General features: G+C 37.5%; 1 protein-coding gene across 2 annotated transcripts in view; it reads right to left on the minus strand.

Moving 5' to 3' along the window:
• Positions 1-13,370, minus strand: part of wdr11 (WD repeat domain 11) — a 126,974-nt gene that overhangs the window by 60,234 nt on the left and 53,370 nt on the right. For both annotated transcript variants that reach the window (XM_053502088.1, XM_053502087.1), the window contains exon 11: positions 6,663-6,747. In XM_053502088.1, the coding sequence (XP_053358063.1) occupies positions 6,663-6,747 (85 nt within the window). The remainder of the gene's footprint in view (positions 1-6,662; positions 6,748-13,370) is intronic.

A 13,370-nucleotide genomic window follows, 5' to 3' on the forward strand; every position in this document is an offset into this window, starting at 1 on the left:
ATAAGGGTTTTTTTGCAACCAAGTATTAAAAATGAAAGTTTATAATTATGTTAGTTTTCCCAATCACCTTTGGTTCCATAACTGACAGAGGGATAATTCCTACAATGTTTCTCCAATGTGGATGCAAATAAGCACAAATTCAGCTAATAGTAATTAAAATGGTATTTTGATGAGATCTACTATGCCCCCTCAACCCCACAGAAGATAAAGTATGTCTGTTCTTGCATTAAAAAAGCTCTGAATAAAAGATTCATCTTCAAGAATATCAAACATGCTTGCAAATATCAGAGGTTCTGAAGCGGTTCGACATGGAAATTGGGGCCGGAGTTGTGTAATGAATGTTAGTGAAGAGGTTCAAAAGCTCAGTCTGACAAAAAGGTGGTTATTAAGAGGCTGGTTGAACAGCTGCAGAGCCTCGAAACACTACCATCCAGAGTTCCACCCACTACTGAGATACACGGAGACCAGCCAGAGAGGAAGATCTCTTTATTGAAAGTTGATAAAACATGGTATTTCAACACTAACAATGAACCTGAACCTTGGCATCTCTAAAGACCTTTACATGTGAGACATAATCTTTCCTGCCAGGGTGTAAAAACTAGGTATAAATAATAATAATAATAATAATAAATAAAAAAAACACCAAATACATCACTAACAAAATCAGCCAGGTAAGTCTTTTTGGCTGATTCTGCTAAAATACAAAAAAAAAAAAAAAAAACACCACTAAATATAGTAAGATCTTCAGCTCCATGCCTCAGGAAAACATTTTAAATCAATAAGATCGCTCGCTCTTTCTACTGGACCATGAGATAAAGAGATGTAACACATGGCAATGGGTCGAACGCATTGTATACATTGTTAACAGAAGATAATGAGATTTTGGTGCATCTCTTGGCAACAGTACTTTAAATTATACAGTACAGTAACAGAATGTCTTACTGTCACAGCATAGCCACAAATCCCTTTGAATTCCTTACTATGGTTATTAGGAAAGCAACACCTTTCTCAGTAACAATAATGAGGACAATAGTCTTTTAATACGAAATACATGAAGCATATTTTCAATTGCACAACCCATATTTGTCAGTTAAAAATGCCTAGAGATGCATTTTAATCTATTAGAATATCATCAAAAAGGTAATTCATTTCAGAAATTTACTTCAGAAAGTGTAACTCATATTACACGGATTCATTCAAATTCAGTAACTCAGAAAAAAAGTTTTTTAACACATAAATGTTGGCCTAAAGAAAAGTAAGAATATGTACCGCACTCAATACTTGGTTGGGGCCCCAATGCGGTGTGGCATGGAGGCAATCAGTCTGTGACACTGCTGAAGTGTTATTAAAGCCCAGGTTGCTCTGATGGCGGCCTTCAGCTTTTCTGAATTGTTGGGTCTGGTGTCTTGAATCTTCCTCCCCACAGATTTTATATGGGGTTTAGGTTGGGCGAGTTTGCTGGCCAATCAAGTACATCAATACAGAGGTCCTGCCCTAGATATTAGTCATTTTAAAAGCGTGATCAGTGGAAAATAAAATCAGCATCTCCATAAATTTGGTCAGCAGAGGAAAAGTGCTCTAAAGCTTCCTGGTAGACGGCTGCCCTGACCTCGGACCTGATAAAGCATAGTGGACCAACACCAGCAGATGACATGGCTCCCCAAACCACCACTGACTGTACAAACTTTATACTGGACCTTAAGCAACTTGGATTCTGTGCCTCTCCTCTCTTCCTCCAAATTCTTTGACATCGATTTCCAAATGAAATAAAAAAATATATATATTTTATCTGAAAAGAAGACTTTGGCCCACTGAGCAACAGTCCAGTCCTTTTTGTCCTTAGCTTAGGGAAGATGCCTATGACGTTGTCTCTGGTTAAAGAGTGGCTTGACACAAGGAAAGCCACAGTAGTAGCCCATGTCCTGGATACCTCTGTGCATGGTGGCTCTTGAAGCACTGACTCCAGCTGCAGTCCGCTCCTCATGAATCTCCCTCAAAATTAGCTGATTACGGTGCGACACCATGAGTCGCCAATATTTAACTTTTTTACAATATTCTCTTTCAAAATATTTCATTAGCTGTAAGACAATCATCAAAACTAAAAAAGTAAACAATTGAAATATATCAGTCTGTGTAATGAATAATAATATATAACATAAAATACACTCACTCAAAACTTTTCAATGATATTAAACTATATTCTAATAAATACTGGTGTAACTCAATAAATTTGAATATGTTAAATAGACTATATTCTGATATATACAGGTGCATCTCAATATTCTTTCTTCTTAGTCTTAAGGGCTTTGTGTTTTTCCAGACCTTCCAGGATTTAACGCAAAATCCATAGCATTACCATGAATCATGTTAATGCATCAGTCTATCAGCTGAAGGTACAGCGCTGAATAAGTGTCTGTGTGTATATCACTAATGAGACAGAGAGAGAATAGATGGTGTTTATTTCTAATCAATGTCTTAACGACTTAATTGATTCGATCTCCCGCATCATTATGAGGGTGAAATCGTAGCTCCGCTCATTAAGAGAATGGTAATTAATGAGATGACGGCTTGCTGATACGCCGCAGCTCCACACGCGAGCACTTGCTTGAGAATTAAGCTTATCGTTCTAATGCTTGTCTGCCGAGTTTATATCGTGGCTAGTTGTTGAATCGTTATCTGTGCTATGTTACATCTGAGGGAAAATTAAACAGAAGAACTTGAAATATTTTAAAGATTTTTGTTACAATTTTAGTTTTCCAACAACGGCAAAGCCATCTGTGACCAGGAGACAAGAGGACAAAAGCTGGCTATGGGCTAAGAGACGGCATAATCTTTTCTTTGCTTGCCACTCAGTGATGGTAGCTAATCATTGGAGTCAGTAAGTTCATGTAAGTGGAAGAGGGTGGATGGTGGTTTGTTTCGAATGTGATTTAAATGACTGGATTTACATGTCCAGTGTTTCCCACACATAGACTACCCTTGAGCAGGGTGCCAAAGTATATTAATGGCCTCCGAAGTAGATTTGCCCAGTGATCAGTGAAAAAAAATCAGTGATTGTAGATTAACCAGTAGTAGATAGTTCCCTCTCACGTCACGCTCCTGTAACCTGTTTATTCTGCTACAGTGAGAACAGTGTATTGGGAGGCAATAAATGCAACGAATGCAAGCTGCCATAAAAAGAATAAGAAGGGCATATTGACGGTCACACATGCACTGCAGAAAAACCTATTTTGCACGGTAAACAGGCATTTCTTTAAAATTATTATTATTTTTTTTTAAACCAGGAGGATTAACCCTTAAAATACAAGCGGCATAAATCCGACCCAGTAACACAGCATTGGCCAATGACTAACTTCTACATTCAGATATGTCATGTAGAACCAAGGTTATCATTAATTTTAAAACATGCTAATGAACAGTGTCATCTTTTTACACCAAAGGGGGTTTAGTTCTAAATATTACTTAAATCGTACTGTTCACATACAAGTATATAGAGGGCAGGATTAGTAGGTTGGATCTCAGAAATGTGAAATGTACAAAAATATCAAATAAATCTAAATATTGCGTTAAAGGTCATATGTATTTGTTGTTTGTGGTATGTAGTGGACCACTTTTGTGCTGGCAGGTAATGCCGGCCAGTTCCTCTGGCTCCCACCGCAAGTATACTTCACACCTGTGGGGAACATTGCGTGTTATGCAGGAAGCACGTCTTTAACCTCAGTCTCACTGACTGATAGGAAAGAATAGGTGGGTGGGTGGAATCTGGCCAAGAATTTATTATTGAGGAGGAGAAATAAGACAATAGTAATAAAACTGTCCAGCAGTATAATATATTTTATCCTGATTATGTGATTTTTAAAAATAATAATACAGAAGAAAATTTATGCTTATTCCTTTGGCAAGTAGATTTATGCTAAATGTTTTAGTCTTGCTTCATTTGTAGCTTGATACACATGCCATTTCTCCCATTTTTGTCCACTTATTTGAAATTATGTGAGGAATCCAATTTTTTGTTCTTTTTCCAATGCATTTACCAGATTTATGAGGACATCAGTGAGCAGGGAAGCACTGAAAGCGTCTGTGTGTGTGTGTGTGTGGGTGTGTGTGTGTGTGTGTGTGTGTTTTGTGATTAAACCGAGATTGAGTTCACCTTGGTATATCGTCATTATATCCCAAAGCATCATGCTGTAATATGAAACGTATACAAGCTAGGAGAAAAAAGTAAACACAAAGAAAGCCAACGAACCTGTGCATCAATTCTAGAGATTATGTCTGTTAGAGATAAGCTGTCCAACAGTTGTATAGAATTACTGCCTGCCACCTTAAAATTCTATGAAATATACACTCCAGCCACTTTATTAGGTATACCATAGCTGTTTAATTGCTTGTTAACACAAATGTTCAATCAGCCAATTTGATCAGCATCTCTATAATTTTCGGCATGAACAGTGGTGTAAAAAACTGTTTGCCCCTTTCTGATTTCTAATTTTTTTAGCATTTTTGTCACACTTTAATGGTTTAGATCAAACATATTTAAATATTAGTCAGATAACACAATAAACACATCATTTTTTATTATTAAGGGAAAACTAAATCCAAAACTACATAGCCCTGGGTAAAACAAAGTGTTTGCCCCCTAAACCTAATAACTGGTTGGGCCACCCATACTGTAGCCGCAACAACTGCAATCAATTGTTTCCCATAACTTGCAATGAGTCTGTTACAAGTGCTGTGGAGAATTCTATCTTGGCCCACTCATCTTTGCAGAATTGTTGTAATTTAGCCACATTGGAAGGTTTCGAGCATGTCATGCCACAGCATCTCAATTGGATTCAGGTCAGTACTTCGGCTAGGCCACTTCAAAGCCTTTATTTTGTTTTTCTTCAGGATTTCAGAAGTGGACTTGCTGATGTGCTTTGGATCATTGTCCTGCTGCAGAACCCAAGTTCTCTTCAGCTTGAGGTCACAAACAGATGGCCAGCCATTATCCTTCAGGATATTTTGGTACGCAGTAGAATTCATGGTTCCATTTATCACAGAAAGTGTTCCAAGTTCCTGAAGCAGCAAAACAGCCATAGATCACCACACTACCTCCACCATATTTTACTATTGGTATGATGTTTATTTTTTTCTGAAATGCGGTGTTACTTTTACTCCACAGATAATAGGACACAATTCCCAAAAAGTTCAACCTTTGTCTCGTCAGTCCGCAGAGTATTTTTCCAAAGGTCTTGGGGATCATCAAGTTTTTTTCTGGCAAAACTGAGATGCGCCTTTATGTTCATTTTGCTCAGCAGTGGTTTTCGTCTTGGAACTCCGCCATGCAAACACTTTTCCACACAGGTCTATGTAGTTTTGGATTTAGTTTTCCCTTAATAATAAAAACCTTCATTTAAAAACTGCATGATGTGTTTACTTCGACTAATATTTAAATTTGTTTGATGATCTAAAACATTTTGTGACAAAACATGCAAAAAAAATTAGAAATCAGTAAGGGGGCAAACACTTTTTCACACCACTGTAGATATTGTCAAGATAATCTGCTTCAAGTGTGGTTTAAGCGAATAATTCTGAAATTGCTGATCTACTGGGATTTTCACGCATAATTATCTCTAGGGCTTACAGAGAATGGTCAAAAAAAGAGAAAATATCCAGCGGGCTGCAGTTCTCTGGATGAAACTGCCTTGTTGATGCCAGAGGTCAGAGTAGAATGGGCAGACTGGTTTGAGCTGATAGAAAGGCCCTCCGGATACTCGAATAACATCTTGTTACAACTGAGGTATGATGAAGAGCATACAGCGCTTTGAAGAACGGGAAGGAGCAGGAAACCGAGGCTACAATTCACATGGGCTCATTAAAATTAGACAACAGAAGATGTTGCCTGATCTGATAAATCTTGATTTCTGCTGCGACATTTGAATGTTGGGTCAGAATTTAGCATAAACAACATGAAAGCATGGATTCATCCAGCACTGTGTCAATGGTCGGGATGGTGGTGCAATAGTGCGGAGGTGATTTACTTGCAAGGTTATGATTTGGCTGTATAAAGTGCCTTTACTAATTGCAAGACCCAAGTAAGCATGTCATTTGTTAATGGAAATTAAAACCAGCGGTTTTAAAATAAATTAAAACCAGTGGTTTTTACTTGCTCTGTCAGTTCCTGGATCAAACTTAAACTAGTGAAATTTACTGATAAAATAGGTAAAGATTCTAACAATCTAGGAATCATTTGGAAACCAGTCTTTTTTTTAATTATAATTGAACAAATAAAAAAATCCTTTATTACACACCAAAAAAAGCTCAAAACTATGCATCTGCTCATTTAAAAAAAAATACAAGGAGACAGCATAAAGGGGTCATCTTATTATTGAGATATTTTAAGATCTGATTTAATTAATGACAACAAGAAGTCAAATGAGCTAAATTGGGTGTGCTATATGCATGGAAGGGACAGCAGATGTACAGTACATGTTCCTGTTAATCATGCATTTAATGCAACATGCATTTGTGAGCTTATGCATGTGGAAGAGGGCAGATAGCGTTTACCCTCTTGAGACTCTCATATGAAGATGTGAAATCCATACTTAAGAAAAAAACTAAATTTTTACATTTAACTGCATATATGTTAACATAATTACAACAATAAAAAAGCCAATCCTCACCTGACTTCACATGAATGCACGCTGAGCTCTTTGTGAAGGAGACCGCTCGTCAGGTTATACACAAGCACCGAGCCATTACTCGAACCTGAAGAATACACAGTCACACACAGGTTCAATCAATAGTCATCATCAAAATGTCAACATGAGTCCTGACCTTTTGAGCTACTCTGAGTGGCTCTTAAATATCAACTGCCAACATGCCAAAAACAATCTGCAATCATGAAACTGAAATGTTCGCAGACAAAACGAGCACATTATTTTACTCAGGTGTACAATTACTAATTGATTATTCACAAAGAAAATGACTGAAATGTAAAAAATCTAAATATCAGAAAAACAAATATTTTTTTAACCACAATCCTGAGGCAACATCCAAATATGTTGAGCTTAAAAAATTAGACAACACTAAAAACGAAGCCTGTGAAAACTGGAGATCTAATGAAGAACAAATTAATCAGGTTTTGACCAAAGTTGAGTTGTTCTTCCGATAATGTTAAGTGTGTTCACAGTGTATTACTATTCCTATAACGTTATTAGTAATATGATGCTAATTAACCTATATACAATAATTAATTATTGCACTAAAAAACATGGTGTCTTAGCTATAAGCGCTGGCGCATTATACTGTATCTCTAGGTTGGAGATTTAAATCTTGTCTCTGTCCTGTGTGCATTGTGTTTCCTCAGGGTACTCCAAATTTCCCCATAGTGTATGATTGTGAGTGTTTGTGCTTATGTCCTGCAACAGATTGCCATCATATGCATGTTGTACCCCACTTTGTTCCCTGTGTTCCCTGGGACATGCTTCCCACCAGTGGCGGTTCTACACTAAATTGCTCCCTCCTGACGCCCCAAGCCCCCAACCCCCCCCCCCCCCCCGCCCCCCCCCCAAAAAAAGAGAAAAACTTCAAATTTTGTACACACCACACGTTTTATTGTATTAATACTGTACTTTTACTACACTGTAGTGAAACAGGACGCAGTTGAAATTGACATCAAAAGAATTTTGGCTACAATAATACTCTTAAAAATTGCAAATTTAAATAAGCATGCCCTAACATGCTAAATGTCTGTCATTAGACACTTTATTAATCTAATCTAAGGGAGGAAGAATTAGCTCCTAGGTTAATTTACTGCCTCAAATTATATGCTTTGTCACGTAACAGAGTTATAGCAAATTGAAAATGTCTTTTAAACCATCTACACATACAGTTTGTAAATTACACTGGCTATTTACAGTATACTGTAAATATATTGTAAATATATTGGCTATAGCCAAAATTAACATAAACAATGGAAATAAATAACTATACTTGCAACAGTTTTGTTGCAAAGCATAATTTTGTGGTTAAATTTAATTAGATCTCATTTTGTATTCACTGCTGAAAAAACAATAGAACCCTACCCAAAAAATAATAGAAGATGTAATGGATTTAATGGTTTTAATGGTAAGTATAACAATGTCTGCTGGTATATGATGGATTCTATTGGTGGGTGGGATGGTAAAAACCACCAAAACACAGTACAATAAGGAATTTTGTAATAATTTCACTGGAAAAAGTTAATGGTTCATAATGGTATTTAATAGAAACCATTAGAATTTCTGTGATGGTTTGTATATGAGGCTTTTATTGTGTGTGTTTTTTAGCAAGGTAAGCATAGCAAGCATCATAAGCAAGAAGGCTAACAAACCTAAGAGTTAACGACATACCACTAATTAACATAATGACACAAATACCTTAATCATACAGAGAGAACACTGTTGCATTGCTTTATCTTTTGCCCCTTTCTCCTCATCTTCTTTTCTTTTTTTCCTAAACTGGGCACCTGACAGCTTTGGCCTTTTTCTCCCTATCGCTGTGTTTACTTTGTAATCGACGATTCGACAATCAACAGATTTCCCCCAACGCTGTCACTCACGACCAGAAGTCAAGACTAAACCAATTCACCTCCACATCATAATCGTTTTTTATTACCTATTTTTATTAGCCATTTCACACAATTAAATAAATTTAAAAAGTGCTAATTATTGGTCTGTGTTTATAATATTTTGAATAAAATGTGCGTTATTTGTAAGAAAGTCAGGTGTCACTGACATGATTTAGCCCCGGCCCCTCCTTGTCCGCTTGATTTGGGAAAGGTGAACTGTACTCTGCGGTAAAAGGATAAAAATTAGAGCTAAAAAGCCCTTGGTCAAACAAGGAATTAAACAGACACTTTAACAGGAGTTTAGTCCTCCAGGGAGACAGCAAGAGAACCATCTTAGAAATACCACATCAATGTGGTGCTGGGTGCACACCACTCCTGAGGAAAGGGCATATCTCAGACTATTAAAGCTATCTATAAAATAACTATCTCATCTCATGAAATAAAATTTACTCTTTGGGCCGAATTTAAAACAGCATTTGTGGCAAAAACTAGGTATCCATGAACTGGTTAATGCATTCTTTGTATCATGAAGGATGATGGTGGTAGCCTCATGATATACACGGATTAGCCATAACATTATGACCACTGACAGGTGAAGTGAATGAAATTCATTATCTTATTACAATGTCACCTAGAAGTAAGTACTGTATATAATAAGCAGAAAATAAACATGTCCCTGAAGCTTGTTGAAAAGCTTCCAGTTGAAAGCAGAAAAAAAAATTGAGCTACTGTGACAAGAGCCAAACTGCAAAGTACGGCTAAACGACTAGGTCAGAGCAACTTCAAAACTGTAGCTTCTGTAGAATGTTACCAGTCTGCAGTGGTCAGGACCTGCCAAAAGTGTCCAAGGAAGGAAAAAAGAAAAAAAAAAACCAGCGACAGGCTCATGGGGGCCCAATGATGCATGTGAGGAGCGAAGGATGGCCTGTGTAGTCTGATCCAATAAAATAGCTAGGGAAAAATGTTGCTGTAAAAGTAGCCTAGTCTAAGCCTATACTTGAAACTCCTAAAACTTTTGGAGAAAGACCAGAACAGAGCAAGTCACAGATGTTACCCATCCAGTCTTATTAAGCTTAAAAGGATCTGCCAGGAAGAATGGAGGAATGTGACCAATCATAAGACTGCGATGGTTATAAAGACTTGTTGTTGAGAAACTGTAGGACATGGACCATAAAATCATCAACAACACACTATACACCCTGTATAGAAGACAGTGGACAAAGTTCTAAAATGTTTAAATGGTATGATAAAAATAGGAAATTCAGCCAATTGAACAAAAGTGTCTAAATGAATTAGCGATTATTTTTCCATTTATCCCTACAGAGATCAGTCAACCTTAATGAAGTGTATTCAAGCTGGTATTGACTTAATTAGCTAGATCTAAAACAATATAAAGGTGCATCTCAATAAATTAGAATATCATAGAAAAGTTTATTTCCGTAATTCAATTTAAAACGTGAAAGTCATATATTATATACACACAGACTGATATACAGTGGAATCTTGGATTATGAGCATAATTAATTCCAGAAGTGTGCTTGTATATCAAACACTCGTAAATCAAAGCAAATTTTCCCATAAGAAATCATGAAAACTCAAAAAAGATATCTAAAAATAATTAATACAAAATATAAAGTAAAAATAAAACACATTAACCTGCACTTTACTTTTAAAAAAGGGGATATATATATATATATATATATATATATATATATATTGTAGCGTTTTTCACCGCTTAGCAGGCACTTGGAGAGACGTGTGAGCTTATTTGCTGCCCAATGCAATGGCTGGGAGTACTTTATTAGACACACAGCATGTATAGCATGAGCAGCACATTCACACAGAAACCTACATCCAATTCAGCCTCAGACTGAACCGGAGCACATTTCACACGTCACACCCCCACACACACAAACAGGGCCGAAGCCACTAACCCAAGCACCTTTCCCCGACACGGTGAACACACCGACATCTCCGCAAGGCATGCTGGTCGTCAGCCGCCGCCCCGCACACGCCACACTATATATATATATATATATATATATATATATATTACTTTGGCTTCACACACACACACAGCGCGTGCGCGCACACACACACACATATACGCAGTTTGTGCTGTGTGTTTGTGCACATATGCGCTGTGTATCTCTGTGCGCACATGCGCTGTGTGTGGGAGTAAAAGAGAAAATGGATCTTTAACCTCTATAATGACACTTGCTTTTGCTTTACACATGCGCACACGTGTTATAATAAACAGTGTGAACGGATGACTTTTACACATTTACCTATACACACACACACACACACACACACGCACACAAAATAAAAGATGTTTTATGCACACACATGTGGTTACAGTGTTAAAGTAAACAGTACACACTTGCACAGATGTTAATTATACCAGTAAGAGACGCGGACTAAGACCGAGCAGGGGAGACGATTACCCACAATTCCCCAGCGCACGAGAGACAAAAAAACATTGGCTCAGTTGTAATCATGTTTATGTAATCATGGAGATGCTAATTTTTTTTTCCAGCAGGACTTGCCACCTGCCCACACTGCAAATAGTACCATGGTATCCCTGTGCTTGTGGACCAGCAAAGTCACCCGACCTAAACCCCATAGAGAATCTATGGGATACCGTTAAAGAGAGTTGCGAGATACCAGACCCAACAATGGAGAAGAGCTGAAGGCTGCTATCAGAGCAACCTGGGCTTCCATAACATGTCAGCAGTGCCACAAACTGATCACCTCCATGACATGGTGCATGGCTGCAGAAATTCAGGCAAAGTGACCCCCGACCAAGTACTGAGAGCTGTACATGTTCATACTTTTCAGTAGTCCAACATTTCTGTGTTAAAAATCTTTTTTTTTTTATTTGTCTTAAGTAATATTGTAATTTTCTGAGATACTGAATTTTGGGTTCTTGTTAGCTGTAAGCCATAATCATCAGAATTTAAGGAAATGAACAGTCTTTATTTTATCTATAATTATCAGTCTATGTGTAATGAATCTGTATAATACACGAGTTTCACTTTCTGAATTGAATTATGGAAATAAATCAACTTTTTGATGATATTCTAATTTATTGAGATGCACCTTTACAGTATATATATTACAAACTGCACGTTAAATCTTAAAAAAAAAAAAAAAAAAACTATTTAAACTGCAAAAAGTATATGGAGCTGGCACAAGGCAGCCTTACATTGATTATAGAGTTGATGATTGCATGTCTTGAAGAAAATAAACCATTTGATCAATTGCCCAGGTTTGTCAGGAGGTCCTGAGGTACAGGTAGAGCATAAACTGTGTCAATGCTGTGATATATAAGCTCTATATGACAATGTGTGTGCCCTGTCCACACCAGAGGTTTCATATCAGATTACAGTCTATAGATCAATCACGCAGATCATATTGTCTTGACAAGGGTGCTCCAGCTGTGAAATAGCTGTCAGACAGCCGTAAATATTGCTGAAGAAGGAGAGAAGGAAAATGAGGGAGGGAAAAACATAAAAAGGACAAAGAAAGAGTGACAAAAGTGTACAAAGCTTGTCACATGTTTTTAAGCATTGTGTGCAGTCAAGGAAAGGATGTGCTTTAATGCTAGGGCTGAAAGTGATGGATAGAAATAGGATCTTCTGATTTAAATAAGCCAAAGTGTAACGAATTCAGCTTTGCCCGTTTCCTTTAGTTCAGTGTCTATGTTCCTTCAATTTCCGTTTTTAATTAATTCAAAGTGCTCTATCGACTAAAAAAAGGCCAGGATGAATTGATCCGGAATTCTCAGTTTCCAGGTTGCAGCGTATCCCACTGAACTATGTGAGAGACTATGTGCCAATAGCACTCAGGCACATTATATCCTGCTAATGGTGTGACTTTTAATAGTCTTCCAAGGACAAGCTGATTTAAGGCCACTACCTATATCTGTAGCCATATCTGTTCGGTGCTCCCAATATTCAGATCTGTATCTGTGTTTAGACTGCAAACTGTGGTCTAAACTGGATTTTTTCTTCACAGAGTTAGAAACAGCAGCACTTTTAGCATGGTCTGTAATTTCTGGCTCTGACAGTTCCTCAACCTCATTTCCATCATAACAATAGATAATGGTTTTCAAACAGCAGGACTTTTTTTTTAGTCAAGCACGAAAGGTATTATTTTAGCTTAAACATACTTATCTAAAGAATTTATACTGTCTGGCCAAAAAAAAAAAAGAATTCAAAAAGAATCTTGCACACTAAGATTAAATTCAATCACCTTTATCTTTAATTACCGCACACAATGTGGTCACCAGTTCATGTGTGAAATTATTCTTCACACTCCCAGAACCACTCTTTCACAATATGAGTCCTGGATTATGTCTGCACCATCAGGGAAGAAAAACTCCACAGATGTGATACCATGATCATTCAGTACATTCGAGTCATCAGCTGACTTCATTTTATTGCCACATAACATTTCTGAGTGTAGACTTGAATAACTGAGGGCATTTTTTCACTGGGGTCCGGGAACCATTTCCGAGCATACTTGGCCCCGGGACCAGTTGATTTTTGTCGTGTGAGCATGAACTCGTTCTGAGCTTGGGAAACAATCCCTGGACCGATTGCAGAGGTGGTCTCGGGAACGATTCATGCGTTCCTGAGCACGAAAGGCGGGTACACACTCGTGCTCAACACAAACTAGTCTAGACCTGACTAACTGAAGCAACCCCAGATCATAACGCCTGTCTCCAGAGGTTTGTACAGTGGCCATTATGCATGATTGGTGCATCACTTCGGGC

Source organism: Clarias gariepinus, chromosome 8, assembly GCF_024256425.1.
Source record: "Clarias gariepinus isolate MV-2021 ecotype Netherlands chromosome 8, CGAR_prim_01v2, whole genome shotgun sequence".
Taxonomy (NCBI): Eukaryota; Metazoa; Chordata; class Actinopteri; order Siluriformes; family Clariidae; genus Clarias; species Clarias gariepinus.